Source organism: Chiroxiphia lanceolata, chromosome 11 (assembly GCF_009829145.1).
Source record: "Chiroxiphia lanceolata isolate bChiLan1 chromosome 11, bChiLan1.pri, whole genome shotgun sequence".
In the NCBI taxonomy this organism is placed as follows: Eukaryota; Metazoa; Chordata; class Aves; order Passeriformes; family Pipridae; genus Chiroxiphia; species Chiroxiphia lanceolata.
The window spans coordinates 10,098,304-10,124,342 of NC_045647.1; the positions used below are offsets into that span (position 1 = coordinate 10,098,304).

The window sequence follows — 26,039 nt, forward strand, 5'->3', positions numbered from 1 at the left end:
GTATTGCGCTGGGATGTGTTTCATAGCAGGGAGTGTTGCTGCAATTGGGTTTCTGTCACAAAAAGATTTGCTCACTGCAGAAAAACAAGAAATGTTTTGGACCTCTAGTTGACAAGGGGAAAAAAAAAGGAAAAAAAAAGGGCAAGCAGGTAAGCTGCTTCCATCCTGTGGCGTGTTGCCAAGTCCAGAGCACTGCACAGCAACGTGTTGGAGTGAAGAGTCCTGTGGAGCTTCTACTCCTGGAGGAGACAACCATTGTTATGACTGCATTTATCCTCCAGGCCCGGAGTAACCAGTAAAACAAAGCAGTTTTTATTTAGGAGATGGACAAACCAGCACACAGAGAAGCCAGACTTCTCCCTAAAGTGCAGCTGTGGTGCAGATGTTGAGCCCATGGTTTCAGAAACCTAAGGCTGAGCACAATGTTATAACCCTTGCTTGGCCGCCTTTTCTTTAGGATGATTGCTGCCTTTTAGGATTTATCCTCACCTGTGAGTTTCATAGCAGAAGACATCTTGGAGGCTGCTGCAGTGAATATTTATGGGGCTGTTCCTGCTGCAGCAATGAAAACCAGGCAGTGGTGAACACAGGAAACTCCCCGAGCCCAAATGACTGAGCTGGCAGTGGCTGTGATTCCTCAGCGTGGCTATGCTTCAGCCCTTTCCATATCTCATTAATAACTCATGATTGGGCATATTTTATTTATGTCTCCAAATGAAGCTCATTTTTCAGCCTGATGTTGTAGCATCCCAGGTGACTGTCACCTGCTCTGAGTGCTGTGTGGCTCCTCCTTCCTCCAGGCTCCAGCAGCGGATCCCTTAGGGGGGGTAAGGGAAAGAAAAAGGCCCCTTGCAGCCCAGGGGCAGGTGACAAATTCTCGTGGGGAAGCCAGTATGCAAGACAGTGTGTCAGAGGTGGCATTAACCCTTCCTGCTGGAAAGGTACAGCATATGCTGGTATCCTGAGGGCAAATCCTGCCCAGATTCCAGGTGTACTTTGTTGCAGGAGGAATGAAAGCCCACCCAGCCTTGCTGTGGATACATTAAACAAGTGCAGTTGCGCTAGACCAGGGGAAGAGGTGAGATAGCTCTTTGCTGTGATATGCAGAGGGTCACAGGCTGTTTCTGGAGTGGTTTGGAAAATCTGGGCTTTGCTGTCTCTGTCTGTAAAACTCTGCAAAAACAGTGATATCCTTGGACTCCTTGTGCATGCCCATTCATCCTTTCTGTTTTACCTATAAAACCATACGGGGGTTTCTGAGGGTGTTATTAAAGCTAAAACCAGGGGCTGGGGGCTCTGTCCCATACCTTCCATTTATATTTCTTCAATTAACAATTTGTGCAGGCAGTTTGACTGGGCATCTGTTTTCTCTGTGACAACTATTCCAGCTGCCTCAGCTGAGAAAAGCCCAGGATGGCAAGAGCAGGTGCCTGTTATTGACCAAGGCTTGTTTTATGTGCATGGGTTTGCCCATTGAATGCAGGGCCTTGAATGTTACCCTCTGCCCTATTTGTCCCCTGGCACAAGGGCACATCACAGTCACACACAGGCAGTCCCTGAGGCTGGGAAGTGCTGCTGATTTGCATCTCTGGCTTGCAAGCCAGAGGCATTTTTGGAGAATGGAGAAAAATTTCCTTGTCTCAGATGTCATTTAATCTGCTTTATCATAAAGAAGAAAATTAGGCCTTGAATTTGGAAAGTTGTAGAAGGTCCATGAGGTCAGCACTGGACAATCTGCAGAGTGTGTGAGAGAAAGAAATGCAAATTCACATGGCACTGTGGTTTGACAGTTGCCATTTAACTATTTTTTTAAAAAAATCCAGTTTGCCAAAATTTTAAGATGCAATGAACTCAGGGCCAATAGAAGCAATATTTTTAAATATTATTTCAGAATTAGCATCTTACTGCTTATAAGGTGTATCTGAAGTTTCTCTGTTGCCATTGTATATATATCACCAGAGAGGGTTTGGATATTAAAACCGTGGATCTAAAGAAAGTTGTTTTCCCTGTTTGTCATTGAGCTACTTTCCTCCTGACTCCGTTCCCTACATACAGCTATGGAGATTTTTGTCAGTCTTCTAAGTCAGTGAATAACACAAAGTGGCTTGGAAGGCAGCATTTAAAGCAGGTGAGGAAATACCTTGATCTCCTTATCCCTTGTGCCTGTACAGCTTTTTATATGTAGCACCTCTTCCCTCATGTACAGGCATCTGACTTTGTGTACTCATTGGGATGTGCCAAATCACAATTCTTCATTTACTTTGGAACTGACAGGGAATCTGCAGTGGGTCTGTCTGGAGGCCAATCTGCTCCTGTGCCCCAGGGCCATGTGAAGGAAATTGTATTAGCTTCTCAGTTGCTCTGCTCTCTCAGTGTGGCAGTAGTACTTTTGTTTTAATTGCAAAAGTCCACCTCAATTTGACAGAATTGAAAGGCCAAAATCACCCCACAGACACCCCCAGTAAATTTGTGTAATGCTGTTTTCCCCTCCTTGTTAAAGTCTTAAAATTCAGGCTCCCACCAGGCTGCCCTGTGCCTCCAGTGTGACATCTGGAGCAACAAGGCAAAATTATAATCCCACATTAGTAAAAATGAATCTTTTTCGTTAACTTCTTTATTCTGTATTCACCTACAAAAATATACTTTTTACAAGTGCTAGCAAGGCAGGAGCTCAAGTTATCTACAGACTGATATTACTAGTACGGGATGCTTTATATCCTTGCTGGCAGATCTAGGTTTTTTATCCTGTCTCACTGTAAATACCTGGTAAGGAAATAGGTTTTTATTTCATACTTTCATGGAATTACTTTGAATAGTAATGGCTAAAATGAAGTGGCTTTATTAACTGGCAAAATATTTTAACAATGCATTGCAGAAGAGTAAGAGGGCAAAAATAACGTGAAGTGAGATTTGAGCATTTTGGCTCTGTAGGAGTCCGGAAATGATAACAAAGCTACATATTGGCAAGGCATAAAGGTCTGTATTTTATTTTTGTGTTTTTGTAGTCCGGCCAAAAAAAAGATGTTTCCATGAGTTACAGATACAATCAGAAAGCTAAACAACATTGGCTCTTGCTGTAGGTTGAAATTACAGTAATTTTTCAATTACTTTCAACAAATCTGGTGACCACCAGCTGCTCTCTTAATGCAAGTGTTAGCAAGTGCTTTTCTAGCTTTCCACTCCCTCCTGGATATGTTGTGCTGGCTCCTTTAGCTTGGCTAAAAGGAGTGATCTGTCTCCTTGCACAGTGTGTTGGGAGGGGATCTGAAAAGGATCCCTCTCTTCGCTTTGAACTCTGTTGCATGAGCTAGTTACATCCCACCCTAGTCAGGGGAAGGGAAGTAGAACTGTGTGCCTCATCCTCGGGTCTAAGTCCTTGAAAAAAAATTCCATTGTTTTCTTTTAATATGGCTTTATAAAAACTTTTCTCTCAATGTGCTGTGTTGTGCATTTGAGGCTCACTGGGTCCGACATGCTGGAGTCGGGGTTGTGTCCTTGCCCAGGCTGGCAGCCTAGTGCTGAACTCTTCTCCTCTTCTTGGTTTCACTCAGCTCCTGAGGGTTATTGTAACCTACTTTTTTTTGTGAGTGATTTCCTTTCGTCTCTCTTCCAATTGCTCTTTTTGCTTTACGGAGTATAGCCAGATTAATCATACAAAGCCATGGAAATCAACAGCAGTGCGTAATTCAGGGCTTGGTACCTGACCGGGGAGGGGCACAGGGGTATGGTTGTGCTCCTTACAAAATCACCACATGATATATCAATCCCCAAGACATGTGTCTGCGTTTCCTTTTTTTTACAATCTATTTCAAGAAACACAAAACCAAAAGGAAATTAAGTGCCTTTTCAAATAAATGGTCTGTCTTCGCAACCTATATGCCCTGTCTCATCTGAGTGCATTGGAGTGTAGTGGAACAGTCATGAGATAATGTTTTGTTCTCATACACACTCTTTTTGTCCACTGAGAAAACATGCGTGAGCAGAAAATGAATGCTTTGGGCATTTGTCCAGAATCCTGCAGTGGTTTGCATCATATGTTGCTGTGTCTGTGCTGCTTGGATAGATCAGCATCCATTGCACTGGGGCCAACCACCAATTAAAGGAGTGACAGTGATTATAAACCAGCACCTGCTGAGGTGTCTTTCTGTGAGCATAATTTTCACCGAGGTACCTCAACCTAAACATGAAGTTACCAGAGGCTCAGCTCTCTCTATGAGAAGATGTAGATTTTCTCTGCTGGTTGGCATGTAATTGAAAGGAAATATCAGCCTTTTTCAGTCAAAGGCTTTGCATGTTACTGTTGTGTTTTTTCCCTCCTCTCTGCTTGTATGCATCTTGTTCTGCTTAAAATACATTTGCACATCTCTAGAAGTTTTTGAGAAATTAGGAATGTAGCTGATACCTCTGGCAGTGAGGTATCTAATTTATTACCCAGTCTATTGCAACCATGTGAGTGGTCTAAGAAATGAAGGTAGTTGGGAGAGTCAGAACCCAGGGATCCACAGGATCTGTAGAGTTTTGATGTACTTACCATTAGAAGCTCCTTCCAGGGTCCAGGATGATCTCTCTAACCATAGTCAGACTAAAAAGAAAGAGACATTTTCCTGAGAAATAGACAACGACTGGGTGGTCAGGACATTTGTGTGAGCAGAGAGATCCCAGCTCAGATCCCTGATGTGCCTGATTTAGATCTGCAGTTGGAATTGGCACCTCAGGTTGTTTTAGGTTATCAGCTATGACATGCAGAGCTCCTGTATCATCACAGAAACAACAAAAAAAAGTTACATTTCTGCAAGAAAAAAAACTATTTCCCCACTCAGATCCACTGCCAGTGCAACAGGAAAAGCCCAGAGATATGAATCCAATAACACAGGTTTCTCTTCCTGAAATAATTCTTCCTCTGCCTGTGAGTGAGGGCTCCAAGCTGAGCATTGGATTATCCAATAACTGTTCAGTGATCCCAGCTGGAAAATAAAATAGTGTCCAGTTACTTTACCTACCAGCTGCTATTCCCATGTATTAGCAATACCCGTGGTCTTACATCCCAGATACTGGCAAGGTCTTTCGTCGACAGAATCACCCCCAATTGATTAAACAGGAAGAAATAACTCCTTTTTATTTCTATGATATGTAGCTGAACAGTCATAAAGATGAGGCCTTTCAGAAAGCAAGGAATTTAAATGGTAATAATACACTGTCTGTGTTCCTCCTGTAAAGCAAATGTTGCTTCCCTGAGCAGTTAATTTCTAATGCATTTTCTTTCTTTGAATCTATTGTCATGTTTTTGATGAACTCCCTTCCTGCCCAGGAAGGAGCTATTGCTTACAGTTTTGTCTTCAAGCAATGAACATAATAATAGATATTAAAATGACTCAAGAAAATCGGGTACCAGAGCGCCCGTATTTATACATTCCTTTCTGGGAAGAAAACACAGAGAAATAGAGGGGATAAACCAGACTGATTTGAACAACAAAAAGCAATTCTAGCATCCCTCACAGGGAAATTAAATTATGGCGGTGTTTCTGATATATTTTTATTGGAAGACAGTTAAGAGCTGAGCTCTTGTGGAGCAGGTTCAGACTTTGTCTGTGGGTCTGTCTGGCTGAGGTGGTATCATTTGGCACAGTGGAGCAGTCTGGTTTCAGGTTGCCAGCGGCACAGGAGGTGTGCTGATGGTCAAAGCCTCCATGGCCAGGTATATCCTGATTTTGGGAACTTCACGGGGTGAAGTAAACCTCACACAACCCCTGACCCTGCAGCATATCCATTTTACTGCTTGTTAATGCAAGTGGATTAGCCACAGTCTTGGGCTCATGCTCCTGGTACTCCATAGGGACATAGCCAAGGAGAGACCAAGAGGTGGGTCCTGTTCCCACTCCATCAGGTTGTAGCCATCAGGTGAAGTTCAACCCAAGGACAGAATATCATCAACCCTTAAATCCTATCACAGCTAAAGGTCTCCAGAGGTGACTTTGGGTCATAGAAGGAAGTTATTTCATATGTGTCCCCCTCATGTATGGGTCAGAGCCTCGATCCTCTCTGTTTGCTCCTTGGGGGCCCATTTCAGGTCCATGCTGAGCGTCCCCACCACTGCCCCAGGGAATGTGATTTAGAACCATAATGCCTGGAGGGTGCCCAGTCTGAGCAATGGGTTGGGGTGGTGGGACCAGTGCTGGCTTTAGCCGTGGTCCTGGTTGCCAGAACCCTGTCACACCCAGAGTATTTTCCAAAAAAACTCTTCATCTGCTACTTTTACTGTAGCTTGGGGTAACATGATATTTTCTTTTTCCAACAGTTGCACCACTTTTTTCTCCTGCACATAAGCATCAAATGCTGTTTGCTGAATATTTCACTCGTTCTTATTTGGGCTGAAGGTTTCTGTTACCATTGGCCCTTAGGGGACCAATTTAGCTGCACTGAACCAGTTTTGGTGTTCAACTTCTTCTTTTCAAAGAGCTGCATTTACACATCAGTTGAACCCTTCGTATGCTGGCATCTTCCACACTTCCAGCTCAATGAATGTTTAAAAATGATATGTCTATCCTCACACATAGATATGTCTCTGCCTTCAAAATGGTGGGGGGACATGAAAGTCATGCTGAGAAGCAGGGGAGATTTTGATGTAAAACGATGTCCCACCAGGGACACAACCTCATTCCAGCTGAGTGAGGTTTTGTGCACAGAAATGCAAAATATTCAACCCATGTATCATTAAAGTGTTGCAGCAAAGCCTCTCCAAGACAGTGAGTGCCTGAGTAAATTCTGCATTGCTGACCAAGTCTCAGCTCTCTGCCCCAACCTGCACTATGAGATCGGCTTTTGCAAAGGCAGATGTGTCCTGCAGCATCCTGTTGTTCCCAGGGTTCTTGTCCCAAGTAAATCTTGACCCTGTTGCTTATCTTGTGGCTTTCATACCTTGATGGGCAAGCCTGCAAAATTCACTCTGTTCTCTTCCAGTCTTAGTAAGACATGCAGGCAGAGGAAGTAATTTCATAGTCTGTTGTGTTTTTCTGATAAAATACACAGGATTAAAGATCTTTGGGTGCCCGTAGGGATTACACTTGGATATTGGGAATGCATTAAGTGTGAGAAGTGTTTTAGATTATGACTTTCCTTAGTTTGACCATAGTTGTGGTGTTGATATCACGGTGGAGGAGAGAGAGCTTTGTGTTTTATTACAGGGAATTTTCAGAAGCATCGTTATGACTTCAGCACATGGGTCTTTTCATGAGGTTGGTGCCCTGCAATCACACAGATACTGTAGCAAAGCTGATCTCACTGTCTTGTTTGAATCATCTTCCCTCAGCTGCATAGGAATCAGCCTATTCAGACTTTACAGGAAAAAGATACCAGAGCCAAAACAAACTCCTGGAGAGGATCCCTGAAGGTGGTATGTGCATATATCCTGCACTGAGTGTGCAAATACCCCTCAAGTCTATATATTCCTTCTGGGCCATTGAGCAGGATCCTTATTTCCCTTCAGATTGTAGCATCTGAATGATGGATGGCAGAACTCTGCCTATTGCCTGCCTATCAGTTTAACTTCTCAAAGCCCTTTTGGAAGCCATAGTGCTGTATAAGCAGAATATATAATTATTTAGAGTTTGTTTTCCTGTAGGTGTTGGCACAATGGAGCCCAGATGTTCTTTTTCACCCTAGTTGGCACAATCCTTTCTCACTGTAGTATGGAGAAAGCCTGATGAAAATAGCTCAAGGGACTATGATGCAAATGTTAGTACTTAAGATCTCCATCACAAGCTGGAGTGACAGAGATCTGTGCTGGGTCTGATATATGGTGTGCTGGGGAGGGAGGTGATCTAGTGCTGTGCTGTGTAGATTGTGTTTTACTAGTTGTGTCTTAGTATTGTAGCCTGCACATGGATATACTGTGTGCAGGGTAAATCAGAATTTGAATGGTTCTGTGATCTGTCCTCAGCATGGCTGACTAGACAGAGCATCCAAGAGAGGCATGCTCATGTATTTCCCTTCCTGTCTCATGCACAGGCTGTTATCCCCGCCGGCTCCTGGACGCTGCTGCTCAGTTCTGCATAGTCAGACTCTGCTATTTAGGGATGGCACCAAAGCAGCATTATTTGTTTGTTTTTTCCGTTTCATATACATATCCTCCCCTCCCTTAAAGCCACAGAGAAAGTAGGGTGACATGTGCAGAAGACCCCTGCATTGACCACCCAAAGCATGGGACACCTTGCTCCCCCAGTTCTTCCCCGTGCAAAACACAGCTCTGGACTGGTTCCATGCTTGGTGGCAAACGGGGTGTTAAACTGATCCTCAGCACAAGCCCAAGTCATCAAGGGCTGGGATACATTTATTTGTGGTATATCCTCTTGGCTTTGGTAGTCAAGTTATTAAAATGAAGCTTGTCAGCACACTGAAGAGGGTTGGGGGGGCTTTGCATCTTCCATGCGGTTTGATCCTGCTCAGCTCGTTAACACTCAGTTGCTTTTGTGATTAATTATTTAGTCTTCTCCCTCGGTACTGGGGTATAATAGCACAACCCCCATTTCTGCTGAGATTCACAGTTCTTTGCTTTTCCCTGCAAGCCTTTCACACCACCTCGAAGTGCAGAGCAAGGCAGTCCAGGCTGCAGCACTTAAAGAGCCCCGTCAGCCCCTGAGCTGCTGCTCGCCCTGTGGCACCACCACGGCTGCCGGGCAAGGACCAGGGCTCTGCCTGTGGGTGGCCAACAGTCCCAGCTCTTGCACGTACCAAAGTCAGTGAGGAGCAGTGGGAATGCTGTCCCTGAGTGCTCTGTCCCTCCAGATACGGCCTCTCACCAGTGGGTACTTGTCTGAGGGGAGACATCAGACAGGGCTGGCATTGACTCCGGGTGCAGTCAGACACAAGACTTGCAAATTGGAGACGAACTTGTCAGTAAAGAGACTTAATTTGGGGAGTCAGGCTCAGCAGCCCTCTTCCATTTCTCTTTTGGATGCATTTTGAACAGCTTTCAGTTCAAGTTTTTGTAATCACCCAAGCGTTGCCTCTTCAGCCTTTTGTTTTTGGGAGTGTTGCTTGTTGCCTTGATTTGCCGTCTGTAGCCATGTGTACAGAGAAGTTTGTCGGTTCTCTGCACAGAGCAGGAGCTTATGCCCATGGTGGGGCAGGTGTGAGGTGCTTCCTGAGTGTGCTGGTGTGTGTTCACACACAGAATGTGTGTGGACAGGCGTAGGGTGAATCTGGGCCCAGTGAGTGCTGTGGTTGTTACTGGAGTTGTGTTTCAAAACAAGTGAGCTGAGAGCTTGCAACACCCAAACTATCACCTGTTCTCTGGGGCCTCAGGGCCATGGGCCATGTGCAATCGGTGACCCAGGGAGGGCTGGCAGGTTCCCCCAGTACTGGAAAGCACCTTCCTCCTTCCCCAAATATCCTTTGCTGTGCTTCCTGTGTGAAGCTGCTGGATAAGGCAAGGCCTGGGGTCTGAATAATTAGCAAGGAATTAGCTGTGTTTTCTTCATGACACAGTCTCCCCACTTCCTCTGATGTTTGCATCCTTCTCCTTTCATCTTATGCCTCTGTGGCAAGTGCCTTGCACAGCCATGGGATGCGTGGGAGGCTCAGCCAAGGGGCAGGCAGGCACATCCCAGTGCAGCAGGGTCTGGAGCTGGTGCTTGTGGATGTGCCAGATGTGACTCGGAAGGTGAGAGTCTGTCCTTTGCCCTGCTCTGCTGCTGGACGAGCCACCCTTCCTTCAGATCTATAAAACAATGAAGTGTCAGCTCCCCTTCCCACCAAAGGTGTTGGAAAAGCCAATTACTTTATGCTTAGGAAGCTGATGAAGCATTAGTCTGTGTTTCTTTATGTTTTATAGCAGTCCATAAATTAAATGGAAACTCACAATGATCTGGAAGGGAGCCAGGAAGAGCAATTATTTGTTGGAAAGGCAACATGACTAATGGTTTTGCTACATGTTAATTGAAAGCATTGAAAGTTTTAGCAAAGTAGCACCCGAAGGCAGCCAGTACTGAATGTCTAGAGCAGACTACAATGGGCTGCATCACTCACTCCTGTTCAGGAAGATCAGTAGTAACCAAAGTGGTTAATTGAAGACCATCTTTAAATTTCCCCATAAAAGGTTATAACTTTGGAATGTCTCATCCCTGCCCAATCCACTGGGGATATTTTGGTTGACCTCCCGAGGCTGTACTTTGGTGTAAATCTGTGCCAAACCATCTTTGGGGCTGTGTATGCAGATGCGAACTGCAGAACCATCGGGTTCATACCCTCTGTGTTCACATGCCCTCACCATAACACTTCCAACACTCAGATCCAAGACCTCAGACACCTCCCAGATGGGCAGCAGTGGGTCCCTGTGAGCCCCGTCTGCCCACCACAGCGTGACGGGGACTGTCAGCATTGTGGTGCTGAGTGGCACCGAGGCCCTCCCTGTCCCTGGAGCCACATCCAGCTTGTGGGAAAGACTTCTCGTTTCCAGTCAGGGAATCGTAGCGTGTGCCTCCACCTCCAGTGTCCATTAAGAGCTCATAAGTAGCCCGCTGGGTCAGAGATGCCGAGGGTAACATGTAAACTGGAAAGAATCCAGAGCGGAGGCTGGACTGGCTGCCCCGGCAATTAGGTCATAGTAAAAATAAAATCCATGCCCCAAACACACATTTCTTTTTCAAACTCAACCAACTCTTGAAATTACATTTGGCTGCATCATATGTGTGGGTACACCAGGTATAGTTTTTTCACAACACAACAGCATTTTAAGACCCCAATATCATAACCATTGAGCCATATTGGTCATGTTGTTTATTAAGAGTTACCATTTCAAGGATTGGGTCTTAATATATAAGCTTCAATTTATACCACTGCTTAGTCTACCTAATGGTCATGGAACTATTCATGTTACAGGGAAACTAATGCATGTAATAACTTGTGGGATTCAGGTTGTCTATAAGAATATGTTTACCTTCTCATTTTTCAAGAAATTAGCAAAAAAAAAAAAGAGATAGTTCTGTAATAAAAGTGGGTGACCTAAGGAAATTTAAAATACTCATTGTATACATCTTGGTAAAGTCTTACCTTCAAAATCATTAAATATCTGAAATTATTTTATGTATGTTATATTGTATTTTAAAATGCTTTATTATATTCTGTGGTGCCCTGAGCACCTTGACTTCATAAATAAAAGAATTATGTAGAGTCTTTGTAATATGAAAATTAATGCTTAAATGCTTAGAGACATAAAAATTTCAGCAGATTTTCTAAGACTAGTGATAAGGGTTCATAAACATGTTAATTTTTCCACTCTTAAAGATTTCAGATGAATGGAGTAAAAGAGGAGATGTTAACAAAACCTGTGCTCTTTTAATAAGAGACTGGAGTGTTTGGAGAGCAGTGTACCCAGCTGTTCTACTTCAGCACTCTAATAACATCTCCAGACACTGCAATAGCAATAAAGCATGACAGGATTGTATAATAACTCTCTTTATCACTGTTTTTGGTAATATGAGGAGAGCATACAGCAACCATCTAACCTGTGCCCCCTTTCAGAGCCTGTGTCAACTTGGGGCAGTTATTGCAGAGGGCCACCATCCATTGTTTTAGTCTCTGACTCACTTAACTCCTCTGGGGGGTGGGGTGGTGCGTGTAGTGTGTTTTGCTTCTTGGAAGGAACTGGGAGCAGGACACGCATGTGTGTCTGTCCCACATACCTGCCGGGAGAGGCTTTGGGAAGGGAGCAAAGCCAGTTTGATGCAAAGGCATATTCAGTGTGCTCACCCTGGCTTCTCTCCTGAGCTGATCTCAAGTCCTTACCTGTGTTATTTAGGTGTTCTTGCCCTGGCTTTGCAAGCTGGGGGATGAGGCAGGTAGAAAGCTCTGGGGTGGGAGCGCCTTAGTGCTTGGTTGATGGTGAGAGCCTGTTGCAGGGTGGGCACTGGTGCCCTCTCCAGCCTGGGGTCAGGTTTCCTGAGCCCTGGGCAGGGTTGGTGGTACCAACCCTCCAGCTGGTGAGGCTCTGCACCGTGTACAGGAGGATCTGAACATCACCACAACGTATTCCCTGGCAGGGGAACAGCTCCAAAGTCCTCAGTGGCCAAAGATTCGTCACAGGATAATGCTGCAGGCAGTCTCTGAATGGACAGCCCATTAGGCACACAGAAACTGTGGGTTCTTTTCCCCTTTGTGTAAATTTGCACATCTAATGATCACTTGGGTAGCAGACACATAAAATTGCGTTGGATGGAGAGATTTCCAAAAGGATGCTACTTGACCTCTGCCTCCCACTCTTTCCGAAGCTTCTGGGTAGCCAGGAGTTGTCCCAGAAGAGGATAATTAGGCTTGTGCTATTTCAACTTCCTCTTATCCCTTGGAAAGAGTTAATTACAGTCTTCTCCCTCTTGCTCAAAGGTGGCTGGGTATTATTATCAGAGCTGTAATTATTCATGCTAATTGCTTATTTGGAGAGGGAGAGAGCATGAGAGAGAGAAGCCCCAGATTCCCCAGCAGTGGTTAGCAGAGCAGACCAGGTGCACTTTGCGCAGGCTGGACGGAGGTGGTGCTGGGGCTGGAAGGAGGTTGGGGATGCTGGAGTGCTTGTGAGCGAGCTGTGGAGCAGAGCTGGTCCTGCTAATGCTGCCACCTCCTCCGGGACTGAGGAAAAGGAGCATGCACTTCTTGCAGACCTTCCTCCGGTGGAGGGCACTCCGAGGTAATTGCACTGCTGATTGGAGTCTTCATTTATTTTGTGGCTTAATTTACCTTTCATCATTTATTTTGTTTCAGATCTCCCTAGGAGGGGGCAGGGTGGCTTGTGAGATGCATGTCTGAGGTTTGTGTTTAAGCTCCCCTGCAGATCTTGTCGCTGATATTTCATTAACTGAAAAAAACTTCCACCGTCCCCTGACTGCCTTGGTGTTGGTGGGTTTGAGTTGGGAAGGGGAAAAGGAGGTGGCATGTCTGTCTTCTTCCCTAGTTATAGGCTTTTAATAATAAGACTGATTTCCTTTGGAAGCTTATTCCTATAACCAGAGATGGGGATTGCCTGTTAAAAGCAATGGATTTAAGCTTTATTTGTTGGTGGCTAGGGGTATCCAAAGTGTGACGGTCCTGATTAGATGCTTTGAAGGAAGCAGAACGGTAAAATATAGCATGCTGTGGAAGCTGGTATTTTGTGGGAAAACGCAGTGGGAAGCTGTCAACTTGTGCTTTAACTTCCTAACTGGCCGTAATTATGTTTTAATGTACTGAATAATCTTTGCATCTGGATGTTTTACTACTTACTAAAGTTACACAGGTTTTCCATGTTCATATCCTCTTCCTGACAGAGAAATTGTCTGGGGACAGAGCACTGCTGGTGCAGGGACTGCAGCCATCCCCATCCTCTGGGGTGGGAGGTAGGGAGAGGAGTAGGGAGATGTTTCCCTGTGAGTATCGGAGAAGTTTGGGTTTACAAAGAGATCAGAGGCTTGGGCCACTGTTCTGTTAACAGGTATTGTGTTGCTGAGCCTTAGCTGAAGATTTATTTGTAATTTTCTAAGCCTTTTGTATGCTGATTATTGAGAATGCTGGACACCTTCAAGAAGCCACAGAATACAAATTTACAGCAGTGATACAATAGAAATATTATAAGTAACCCAGTCCATCCAAATTTGGATCCCCTAAAGACAGGAAATTTTTTACTTCCCTTTAAATCTATAGGAATTAAGAGTCTTACTTCCTGGGGTCTCTGGTTAAACTGCAGGTATTTTTTTTCTTTAATTCTTTTTTCACCCCATATTTTCTGACAATTACCACTTCCTCCTTTGCTGTTCTGTTCTCAAGCTATGTGCAAGTGACCCAGCTAATTGCTGGTAGTTGCTTTCCTATGGACCTTAGATCTCCCAAACACCTCCTAAATAACGCTGTTGTAGAACATTAATACACCTTTGTGTGTTTGTAATAGCAAACTTCCTGTGCTCTGCCAGCAGCACTTGCTGCCTCTGTGTCTGTGGTTTATTCTTCATGGGGGGTAGCAGGGCTATGAGTGACTGTTGACCTTCTTGCACCCATGTCACTCAGTAGTTCAACTCCATGTGCAAATTGCCTGGGGAGGTTAGAAATCTTCAGGCTTTTAGACCTGATCTTTGCTTTACAGGGGTTAAAATAGGGTGTGCTGCTGCCATCAAGGAGAGTGATGCTCCAGAGGAATACACTCTGGAAGTTACCAAAGCCCATGGGAGACTGAGATCTCACTAATGAGGGAAACACATCCCTTCATGGAGGAACTACCTAACACACAATACATGGCTCTTACTGAGGTCCCCTGACTATGGGGCTCTGCAGGAGTAGAAAATCTCTAGACTTCATGTCTTTTTCAAGTCAAAAAGGGATTCCTCCATGGAATGTTTGTGTCCCCTATTTCTACGTAGATATCAGAGTTAGAGTGTGTAGGTAGGGAGAACTCTTAACTATTATTGGATTTTTCCATTAAGCCATTGCTAGGAGAGAAACAAAAAGCCTATCAGGTGCTGTGCTCAGAATGTCTCTGTTGGGTTAATGCTGACTCTGGACAAACTGGGGCTAAGCTATCACACTGCCATGGTTTTCATTCCTGTCCCCCAGAAAGGGAAGTGACAGGGCTGGTGAGAGGAACTTGTCTGCTCATTGCTGAGAACCAGTGCTGTTGCGTGTGTGTGTGTTCAGTGGCTGCAGGGTGACCAATGTGCATCCTGGGAATGTTAACTACTGTTTTAGCAATAATAATAGTAATAAATAAAATTAAAAAAACATAGCCTCTCTAAGTGTCCTGGAATGCCTTGTGCAACTAGCTGACCTTGTGTGCCATAGGAAGAAAGATGTAGGATGTCTAACACTGGGGAGTCCCAACCAAAAACAACACCATTGTCCTTGACCTGCTGACATCCATATTTCAGGAATGCAGGTAAAGAGTCTTGGAGCAAGGCAGCTGCAAGTACAGGACTGGGTAAGAGGCTGAGAAGTGAAGTCTCGTAGCAGTTTGGTGTGCTTACTAAATGCCTGCCTTTTATCTGCAGTTGACCTGCGCTGGATTTGGAGCTAATTGGGAGATGTACAGACAAGCCTTTTGGAAAGCAGGCATGTCTAAGCAGACTTGGTGTGCTTTGATCTGAAAGGCTCTCCTGTAAGCATCAGCTGGCCTTTCAATTGACTGCTGTGGGAGAGAGGTTTTATGGAGTTAGATGGCACAGTTGGGTTTACTGGATTTTTTAAACTCCTGTGGTTGAAATCAGAAAATGCAGATGAAAGGCTTTGGTAAGAAGCTGGCTTTGGGAGCAGGAGGACTGGGGAAGCTGATGCTCCAGTCCACATCAACTATTGCAGTAGTTTGGGCTGTTATAATTTTGACAGAATCCATTAATTAAAAGGTTACATCAGTCAGCACTCATTGAGTTTGACAGATCTGAGACTCAATGCTAATTCATGGAGCAGCTCTACCTGGGGTGTACATGTCTTTAGGGGCTCAGGCAGCCAGCAGATCATCACCTGTGCCTTTGAGTTCTTGCTCCATCTACTCCTGGTATATCTGGGTGGGGGAAATGCAGGAGGGAGGCTTTACACAACTGGGCAAGATCAGTGAATATCAGAGAAAAAAACCCAACCAAGTCAGACATCTGTGCATTAGCTATCTGAACAGCAGAGCTGACCAAATTGCACTTCCCAGACAGTACCTACACTTCTCCATGGCCACCCTGAGCAGGATTCTGTGCCAGGCCCCAACAGCGTGGGACTGTGCAGCCTTAGAGTGGTTTTTCTACAAATTAGCCCCGGGAAACGTTCCAGCTAGAAATAATTGTCTGCTCTAAAGTGTAACTCCTGCAGCAGGTGGTGTTCCTTGGGGCTGACTTTTTGAGACACTTTCTGAAACAACATTGTGAGGGGCAAGTGCTGATTTTTATTATTTTTTTTTCACCCCCGAGATATTTATTATTTTTTTTTCACCCCCGAGATATTGCTATTTCTTTTCTTTGCTCTCACAACACTGATGAGGGCATCCCTCATTATTCTGATCCCTGGCAGAACTTTTAAACCCTTACTCAGATCTTTCCTTGTCATTTTGTCTAAACAGTGACATGTGGTGGTGACATAATGTGACAGAGACACATGTAACGAGCTTCTGTGGAGAGACATAGTTATATATGTGTGTATATATTTTGCTAGCTCTTAAATGTATTAGCAGTTTCTCCCACATTCCTTTGCTGGTGCAGCAACTGATGGTGGGGATTTTGTGGTTATCCCCAAGCTCTCAGGTAGGCGCCTTGGAACTTCCTGCTTTATTCCACTTCCCATGCTCAGCCAGAGTTAGAACATCCTTTACAAAGCAGTGGTCACTTTTCATTTTCCAACATATACCAGCTAAATAGTATTATTTTGACAACAAATAACCTGTGCTGCTCCTGTTTTACACTGTTATTCTCTTACCCCCCTAGTGGGCACTATGTAGTGCCCTGATGCACTATGTAGTGCCCACTACACTGTTTCCTGCTGAAGTCCTCACCAGCTCTAAAGCTTTGCTGCTGCCACTGTGTGAGAGCCTTTTGTATCTCCATAATCAGAGAACAAATTCTGATCTACTAGGGATTGGGTTGAGCAGTCCTGAGTGTGAGACTCAGTGGAAATAACATTGTGTAATCTTACTCCTGACGTAATCAATACCTTGGTGCAGGAAGCTCTTGTGTGAACTATCTTAACTCACTCCCCATCACCTTCTAGTTGGCTGCTCTGTGCCTTCAAAAAGGCCTGGCTTCAGAGGCTGATGTATATTTTTCCTTTCTCTACTCTTTGTGAGACTTAATTCAAGTTAGCACACGAATTTTGTGGCTTGCTGAGTTTACATGAGGGGAGCAGCAAAAGCAAATGTCAAAACAGGGGCTCACTTCCTATCAAAGATTGGGAAGAAAGAAGATAAGGGGTATCCTGTTCTTCTAATGGATTGTTTGGATTATCAACAAATTATTATGATGGCCACGTCAGGCCCTCCTGGCTTTAATACCAGATTTGTGAATCCTGAAAGGCCTGATGCAGCTGGGTTGAAATCTGTTCTGAAGCCTGATTCTCCCTGAGAGCTAGGGTTTTTGTTTGGTTTTAGAGTGGTGTTTTTTGTTGTTATTGTTTTCCTTTTTTTTTTTAAACTATTTTTTATTTTATTTTATTTTTTTTTAAACTATCTAGCAGTTATTTGCTCTGGTAAATAACTGGACATCAAAGCAAGAAATAATCAACTTCATCACAGCAGCACCTTCTTTCTTGCAGGGTGATGTTGTGACCCTGTATGTGTGTGTGTGAGAAGAAAAATATTAACCTGCATCTCCTTCTGTCCCCGTTCTCCTCCTTCAGCTCTCCGTTAGCCATTTTAAAAGGAGTTGTGGAGTCCAACACTCCCAACTGAAGGGACATGCTGCTCCCTCGTGGAGCTCCACGCATTGCAGGAGAGACCAGATCACAGCGCTGCTTTGCCTTGCAGCCTTAGGTACAGCCCTGATGTAGCAGCCTCTGAAACGACTGATGCTCCTTTTAGGAAGGGAAAATGAGGTTTCACAGGTGATGAAATGAAGGTTTTTCCTGTCTTTAATTTCCAGCCAGCCCCTGCCTTGGGATGGAACATGTGGGAACAGATCGTGGAGCTGGCTTGGCTTTGGAGGGTGGATAAGGAAGGGTAAGGATGTGGTTCTGGGGAGGGGTTTCTCTAAGCCTTATTTAGAAGTTAGTTGACCTGATATGCCCAGGATGTTAGACACTTGCCTGCATGTCCAGCATGCTCCTTACAGGCAGCCCTGTGTCTGCAGTGCTGCAGCCTGAGGCAAAGTGCTGAGCGCTGCCAAACATGGGGCTAAATCTCTCTTACAAAGAGGGGAGCAAACTTGAGGTCTGGGCTGTTACCAGGGAGGGGGAGGAATTACCTGAGTGCCTCCAGCTCTGCCGAGGAATCTGCTAAATCCTACCGTCACCCAGCAGCGTCTGTCTCCTGGAGAGTTCAATAAATAAATGGTCTTTAACATGTCTGCTGGAATTAGGTACCTTTCTGGAGAAGAGCCCAGATACACGGGGAAGGGGGAGAGGTTTGAAGCCCGGCTGTAATCGCAAGAGGGCAGAGTTGGCTCATAGCTCCTGAGCTCCTCCAGCTCAAGGACCCACCACGGGGCAGCAGAACTGGCCTTGCCCGTGGCACTGGTGGCAGCCGGAGCGGCGGCAGTTGCTGGGCTGGCGGCACAAATGTGACTCCATCCCTCTGACTGTGCTCTTCAGCACCATTTTTACCTGGGGGGAATATATAAATAAGACAAGAATATCTCTTGTGACTCTTTTCTAGTTGCTTTGAAAGGTCAGTGGTACCCGTGCTACACTTGCGGGTGTGTCTCTATGGCATTAATAAAAGCTTCATGTTAATACTGATGTTAGAATTGAAAACATAAATCGATTGTTAATTAGCAGCTACATTGTAGCTCGAGCAGTGCTGGTAATGATGCATGGTGGCGGCTTCCCAAGCAGTGTCTGCTCTGAACTGCACAAATGGTATAAATGCAGATCACAGGTCCTGTTTGCATTTAAAATAGCAGAGGTGTCGTTGCCAATGAACACATCTTCCGAGCAGATACTCAGCAGGCTACTGCTACTGGCACATTCTGAGCTTATCTTTTGTGACATTGCCTGGAAAGAGCTGGAATGATCGTGATGGGAGACTGCCTCCTGGTCACCTGTTGGTCATTGCTCTTGGCACTTTCAGGTAATGCAGAAATTCAGAGTTTGAGGCTTCTAAACAAATTCTAGATTTAGAATGTTAGGAGGAGACAGTGGAAAACAATGACTTGGATTAGTTCAGCCAGTGCTTTTGGGATCCTGCCAGTGCAGGTACTTTCTGGAAATCTTCCTTACTGAGCTTCTTGTCTCCCTCTGATGTGCTCTGTCTCCGTGTAGAGTATCCTGGGATAGGGGAGACTTGTGTTTTAACTTCATCAGATCAGGAGCAGATCTGCTAATACACAAGTGCCCACACATGAGACACTGAAGTCCCCTGGTCGTGGCCACTTGGATCCTTGACTGGAGACGAAACCCATGCTGAGGATCTGGGCTGCACACAGAGCCTGGATGCTGAAGCCAGTTCATCAGAGATGTGAAATAACTCGAAACTGAAAATTTTAAATAGACCAAGGCTGTGTCATGTCCCTGAGCATGTTGTCTGAGTGAAGAAAACCACCAGGTCATCCTTCCCCACCTACACTGCCATCACTCTAAATCCATGAGTACAGATGTCTGTCACATGGAGTGGCATCCCAGGCTCCCAAGAGTGGTCTGTGAAGGTAAGAGATGCCATATAAGCAGCCTGCTGGCATCAAGCTCAAGATGAGGGAATTTGTAGATTGTCCCCAGGACAAAGGAAATAGTTGCTCACTTGAACTGGTTTTCACCTTACTCATGGAAACCTGTCACAGGGAAAGGTACAGCTGGCCAGTGGTCCCAGGGCTGTGCAGGGCTGTGGTGGAAGATAGTTCCTGTTTCCCACACCATGAGTCCAATTAGATCAAAGTTCTAAAGCCGACTGAAGCACAGCAGAAACATCTTGTCCCTGGGAGCTTAGTGGAGTTGTAAAACTGAAGGCAGAGCCATGCCATCATCCAAGTCATGCTGGCAATCTCTTCTGTGATTGAGGAGTAGCTCCCCTATGCAGCATCATTAGGGTTCATAGTTAGCTCTGCTGTCTGTCAATCTGTCGAGCATCTCTTGTGTGAGTCTGCACTAATCAGGTGCAGTATGGTGTCTGTATTACGGATCCTGCTCTAATGAGGTGATAGTAGGTGGTGCATGCCATTAACCTTCCAGGCTGTTCTAATTACTCAGTTTCTGATCATGCTTGTATTAGTATGTGATGGCTGAACTCAGGAGAGTGTTGCTGGAGCATCATAGGCTCTGCAGACTTCAGAGCTGACTCCTTCCTTCACTTCCCTCATTCCCCTGCTCCATGCACGGCATGAGAAATATAAGACTGAAGCACGGACTTGGAGGAAGGGTTGGGGGAAGAAATATGGGCCAAAAATGACCAATAATGAAAAAGCAAACTGCAAAAACCTCTCAGGTTTTGTGTGTGTTTGCACTTAATAATTTTCTATATGTTTCTTCTTAGTCTTTTTATTTTCCCCCTAATTTTTATCTTCTCAGTCTTGGAAGTTGATTTAAATGGGACTTCCCAAATTTACACACCCACCCCTCATTTAGTCCAAGCACTGCTTTAATTCTCTTCTTGCCCTACCTGAGCCCAGCATTTTCACAGGGAAAAAAACCCCAAATCTGCTTTCACTGGTTAGTTGTGTTTGCTCTCTGGTTTGCTAACTGGGTGACTAACTCCTTGGGCTTGTAATCCATAGAGAGGTGGTGTCTGGTCTCACACAAAGCAGTGCTTAGGGTGGGCTGTGCTAGTGCAGGCGTGCAGATGTGTCTCAACAGCTGCTGGAGCAGAGCCAGCTCCCAGCAGTACCAGCCAGGGCCAAGGGTGATGGGTGTGCTTGCCTAAACAAGTGAGCACTCCCCTCCAGAGCAGATGGGTGCCTGTGGTGATGTAGGAGGGACTGGTGGTAGGACTGCCAGCTGTGGACTCCAAACTGGAGCAGCATGAGAGGCATCCCAAACCCTGAACACTGGGGTAGCTCTTCAGGATGCTGTGCTCAGCAAGAAGTGGTCCTACCTTCCATTGATCCAAATTTCATTGCAAAGCCTGAAGAGATATTTCCCAAGTACCGCAGATGAGTTGATAGGAAGACACAGAGGGAAAAGGACTTTCCAAAGTGAAATAGGCACAGTGGGAGGCATTCAGTTAGCAAGGGAGCTGGTGGTAAACATTGCCCTCATCTTGATGGAAATGCAGAGGGAATGCATGTTCTGGCACACTTGAATTAGTTCAACACAACTGAAGAGCCTCGTCTAAGATGTAGAGTAACAAATGAATCTGATTTTACTTAGATCTGAACTTGTCCTTAGGCAATGACATTTGTCTCAGTGAAGACTCATCTTGTACTGTATGTTCATTATAACTGAATTCTGTTTAAGGATGCTCATGGTAGAGCATCCCATAAAATAAAATCAATTACGCTTCAGCCATCTTATCTCTACTAAGTATAAAATGGGGATTGATTGTGCCTCTGAGAAGAAAATGCCATGTAACAGTTCTCATCTATGTTTAAATGTGTTCCTGGTAGACCAAAATAATTTAGAAACAGCTGCAGCAAGAGTAGGATGCTGGGCCTGGATGGGAGCTGGCACTGTCTTGTCCTGTCCTCAGAGATGGTGTAGGAAGAGTCCTATATTGCTTTAATACAGCATCCTTTTTGCAAATGCACTTAAACAACAGTCTGGAGACCAGGACAAAATGTAATACCTGATCAAATCATGCTCTTGGTGTGACAGAATAGTTGCAGATGCAATGGCAAAGCAGTCTTGTTTAACAGATTTTTATCTTCTGTACCAGTGGATTCAAAGGGATGAAAAAGATCTGGAGTGCTGGACCACAGCGTGTGGGAGGAAAGCGGCCTCTGAGTCATGGGTGGTTATTAAGTGACAGCAGAATTGAAATGCCTTGAAAGCCCCAACTGTGCACCCATGTAGGCCGCTAATTGTTGATGATCCGCAAAGTCCTGGCTGAACTTCTGAAAGCGCCCTCTTTCCCTAAAGGAAAAGTGGAATAGAACGGCCTTTTCACCAGCCTCTCAGCTGAGCTCTGAGAGCATGTATGACACAAAAGGCACAGCCTCCTCTTGGGCTGCTGGTTGAGGTGGGATGGCATTGCTGCCTTGGGGCCCCCAAAAGCATCTCCCACCACCTCTCCTGTGGTACCAAGCAAAGCCTGGCATGTGGTCACCTGAGTGGCCGGAGGGTCTCTTGCCATCCTGGTGGTGGTTCATGGTGCCTCTGCAGATGCAAGAACAAGGATGCAGAGGATAGCTGTCCACCTTTTATTCTGGGGGGAAATGAGTCCCAGAGAGTGATGCTGGAGAGAGTGGGGTTGTGGGGCAAAGGACTGCTGGATACAGAATTGCTCCTTCTAGTGTTGAGAGCCCCTTTTCCTTCCCAAAAGGTAAGGGTGCCCTTCTAGGATGTAAAGCTTCAGGCTCAATTTCCTGATTGAGAATATTCTTCCATTCTAGGGTTCCCTTATTCGCCAGGTCTCTTGCTTGCACTTGGGTTGGTTTTAATTCTCTCCAGACTGTGTTGGAAAACTTTCAGGTCAAGGCTGAGGAACATCAGGCTTGATTTGAATGAGGTATTTTCCCCAGGTAACATCTGTTGCTCAAGGATTTTGTTGGAAATATTTTTCAACCTGTTCAATTTTCTTGCAACCCTGGTATCATGAGTCTGGGAGGACCCAAGCACTCACAGCACTGTGAATCACTCCTGGGCTGACACTGGTGGCCTCAGGAATGTGATGGAGAAGAGCCAAGTTGTGGAGGTGGCATGCAGGGCACTCCTTCACTGCAGTGTGTTGTCACCAGGCTCCCCCAACAAAAACAGCTGTGCATACCTTGGGCTGAGCTGCATAATGCAGGTCTGTGTCATAAGAATGCATGAATTAGGAGCTTACACCTCACTTTGAAGTCTGTAGAGAAAGGGCCAACTTAATCCTCCAAGCTGGCAGACTCAAGAGATCACAACTCTTCTATCTGTGGTTTAACATGACGTTTGGCCCCTAAAATTGGTACTGACTAATTCTGCAAAAAGACATGTCAGAGCTGTAGCTCAGTGCCTGGGGAGATGTTGGAGGTATTAGTAGGTCACTGGTTAATGCTATGTAAAACTCTCCAGGGCTTAGTTTGAGGTCAGAGCCTTGTCCCCAGATGTAAGACCTTCTTGTTGCATGGGGGTGCCCAGACACAAATACCTGTCCCCTCCTTCCTCCCAGCTCTTTTGGGCTCACGGTACTGATGGTTCCTTCCTTGCTTCCTTGTCAGCCCTGTCATCTGTAAGAAAACACAATGCTTTCCTAAATTTAGCTTCATAAGTACTGTGGGTGTTGTCCCTTCTCCCCCCCCCCCCCCCCAGTTTCAAAAGCCATCTTGAAAACTGCACAGAGATTTAAATGGCAGCTTGATGGGAATCCATAGCAAATGACTCTGCAATTAGTAAATCTGTCCTATTGTGACAGCTCTATTATTAAACTGCCATAGATGCCAGGCTATTAATCTGCTGTCTGCTCAATCCCCATGCTTTGCCTTCCTTGCCTGTCCTTTTCCCTACTCGATTTTTTTTTTTTTTAAGTTTTAACTGCCTTCCAGCAAGTGTTTCCAGGGAGGGGGTGTGCAGTGGTACTTGCAGGGGGAGGAAAGCTTTGTGACACTGTCCTTTGAGAGCTTTTTGTCTGTAAGGCAGGTGAGAGAAAGCCCTCAGTGGTCGCCTCTCACTTGCTTTGAAACTTTTGCTACTTCAAAACTGAAGAATGTGAAACTCCTAATTTGCAAAAGTCCAAGGAAACCCCTTTTTGCAGGAAGATGAAGGGATAGGAAGGGAAGCTGTGACAGCAAATGGGCAGCAATATTATCTTGGGAAAAACCATAGCTGTCATGATGGTAGGTTGAACTTTGCAGCTGCTGTTTCCTCCATCCTGTGACATAGGCAAGCATCTCATTTCTTAGCCCATAAATATGCTCTGTCACCCCAGAGCTCAGGGACAGGGAACAGGCAAAGTGCTGGGGTGGGACCCTACAAGGCTGCAAACTGCAGTGACAGTACCAGTGCCTCCATGGTGGGAGTGTGCTGTGTGTGGGCACTGCACACTCATCCCTCCTGGAAAAGCAGAGGCTGCCAGGGGGGCAGAGGGCAGCGATAGCGTCCAGAGGAGTGGCTGCTGCAGGGTGGGACTGGGGTGACAGGAAGGCTTTGTTTTTAATCTGAGCATTGAGATTGGCCTATTGAGGTGGTGGGGCTGGCACCTCTGTCCTGGGGTTTCCACTAGGCAAGGAAATTGTGTCCTCTGCAGCGGTGTGAGGATGAGCTAATGCAGGGGCGTGTCTGCTGGCTAGTGAGAGAACACACAGGAAGGTCCCCACCAGCTTTAAATCTGTGACCTCTTGGCAAACAGCTGCTGCTCAGTGTGTTCCTGGTCTCAGGGTACAAGTTTGCCACCCCTGCAGCTCCCCATGCATGATAATGCCCCATGGAGGAAGAGCTGATGATGGTGCTGCCCACTGCTGCCTGGCAGAAAATCTGGATGTATACTTAGAAAAATGTGCACGTATAACTGTCTGTTCTTCTCTAATATGAAGTGATACTGCCCAGTAACCACTCTCTTTTTACCTGCTTCCCAGGCAAGAGTGTACCTCTCAGTACTGTCCGGATTAGTTCTTTCTAAAAGCTTGGAAATTTGGGATTGTGTGGACTTTAACAGCTGGAGTATAAAGAAAGAATCCACACAGGCTTGGGCCTTGGCAGAGACAACAGGAAAGCGATCTATCAACCTGAAATGTGAGGCTTAAAAACTGTTGTACTGATGAAGTGAAGAGCAGCAAACCTGCTCTAACAGGGAATTGCATCTATTTTTTCAGGCTTTTCCTTTGGCCTCGATGACTTAAACACAGCTGTGATGGTGTAAATCAGCTGTGCCACGTAAACCCCTAAATTCTCTTTGCATCCTGTTGCTATAGAAACTTCCCTGAAGCCTGGGTACCTGCACAGCTGCTTTGCTGCTCTGGGAACACCGGATGCCTCCAAGATGGGGCATCCAATCAAAGAGATCTACTGTGGGCTTGGGCCCATTCTGGAAAGGACTTCTGTTGGCTGCTGTATTTGGGCTGCTGAGGTATTAAAAAAAATGAAGATCTGCATCCACTTAGTGCCAGCTTTAGTCCCTTGTGACAAGAGATGGGCTTCCACTGAGGATTCTGCCCTCTGTTAACTGTGGATATTTAGGAGATTCTTAAATACAGTATTATATTCCTAATTATGCAGAAATCCTTCAGTCTGGCGTGTTTCATCTGGAATTATGCTCAACCATCAAATCCTGCCAAATACCTTCTTAGAGGGAGGGAGGCTGGTGCACTTGGGTTGTCTCTGCAGAGAGGAGAATCCCGGTCACAAGGCCAAGCTGCCCGGCTCTGGGCAGGATGAGTAGGTGTGGGTGCTGCTGGGGTGGATGTGCCCATTTCCCTTTTCACAGTGGAGAGGAGGCATAGCCATGGGCACCGATGTTCCCTCACCCATGTGGTCCCAATGTAAATGCTTGTGTTAGGGGAGTATTTTTGTTTGACCATGGGGTTCCTTCATGGCGACACTTCCAGAGGAGACTGGATGGAGGCTTTCGCTGGAGAAGGTCCCTTCTAACCCAAGTGATTCTATGAAGAAGGGAGAGGAGAGACTGGCTTTGGAAGAGGACTGATGTGGCAGCTAGAGGAATGACCTGTGAAGAGCATTTGCACTCTCCTCCTCCATTACCCTTTTCCTCTGGCTAAACTGCTGTACATCAGGAGTGAGTCATTCTGAGGATAACAGGCCGCATGATGTTTTGTATATTTAATAATCTACTTAATGTGGCTGCAATTCAGATCACAAACATCCTTTGCAATGGTGCAACTACTGCCTAAAAACCATCCTGACAAGCTTGAGGCAAATGCTCTTTTTGAAGGAATCCAGTTTTTAATTACTTTGGAACACCACATAAAATGTAGGTAATTGTTAGTCAGTCATGCCTGGGCCTCCATCTGCATGCAATGCTCTCCAGGAGTGTGCGGTTACTTCAGGGGTGCACCTGAAATCTTGCAAGGAATCTTTAATGCCCCAGTTGTGACCCATCCCTCAGGTGTTGCTTGCTGGTTCAGAGCCCCTGCAGGCTCCACTGCTCTGGCTGATCATTTTGATCAAGATCTATTTTCTTGTTGTCTGCCCCCCAACATACATGCATCAATTCTCAGCTATGGAGAAAGCAAACCCATAACTTCCACTCCAGTCTCCATGTCCTATTAAGCCTTGTGCTGCTTCTTAGCAACAAATTACTAGTTGAGTGAAAGGGGCTTATAGTACAACATATTTTGGAGAATAAAAACTCTTAAATGATCATTCTGTAACTAATTGGACAGAACATT

The 26,039-nt window shown here is 45.5% G+C and overlaps 1 protein-coding gene across 6 annotated transcripts in view; it reads left to right on the top strand.

Moving 5' to 3' along the window:
* GRIP2 (glutamate receptor interacting protein 2) overlaps positions 1–26,039 on the top strand; it is a 280,221-nt gene that overhangs the window by 159,884 nt on the left and 94,298 nt on the right. Inside the window, exon 1 of one of the 6 annotated variants that reach the window (XM_032699239.1) lies at positions 12,591–12,676. The exons of 3 other annotated variants lie outside the window; for them this stretch is intronic. In XM_032699239.1, coding sequence (XP_032555130.1) covers positions 12,598–12,676 — 79 coding nt within the window. In that variant the 5' untranslated portion in view covers positions 12,591–12,597. Of the gene's footprint in view, positions 1–12,590; positions 12,677–26,039 lie in introns of those variants that run through there. 2 more of the 6 variants (XM_032699238.1, XM_032699232.1) reach the window with 2 other exon arrangements.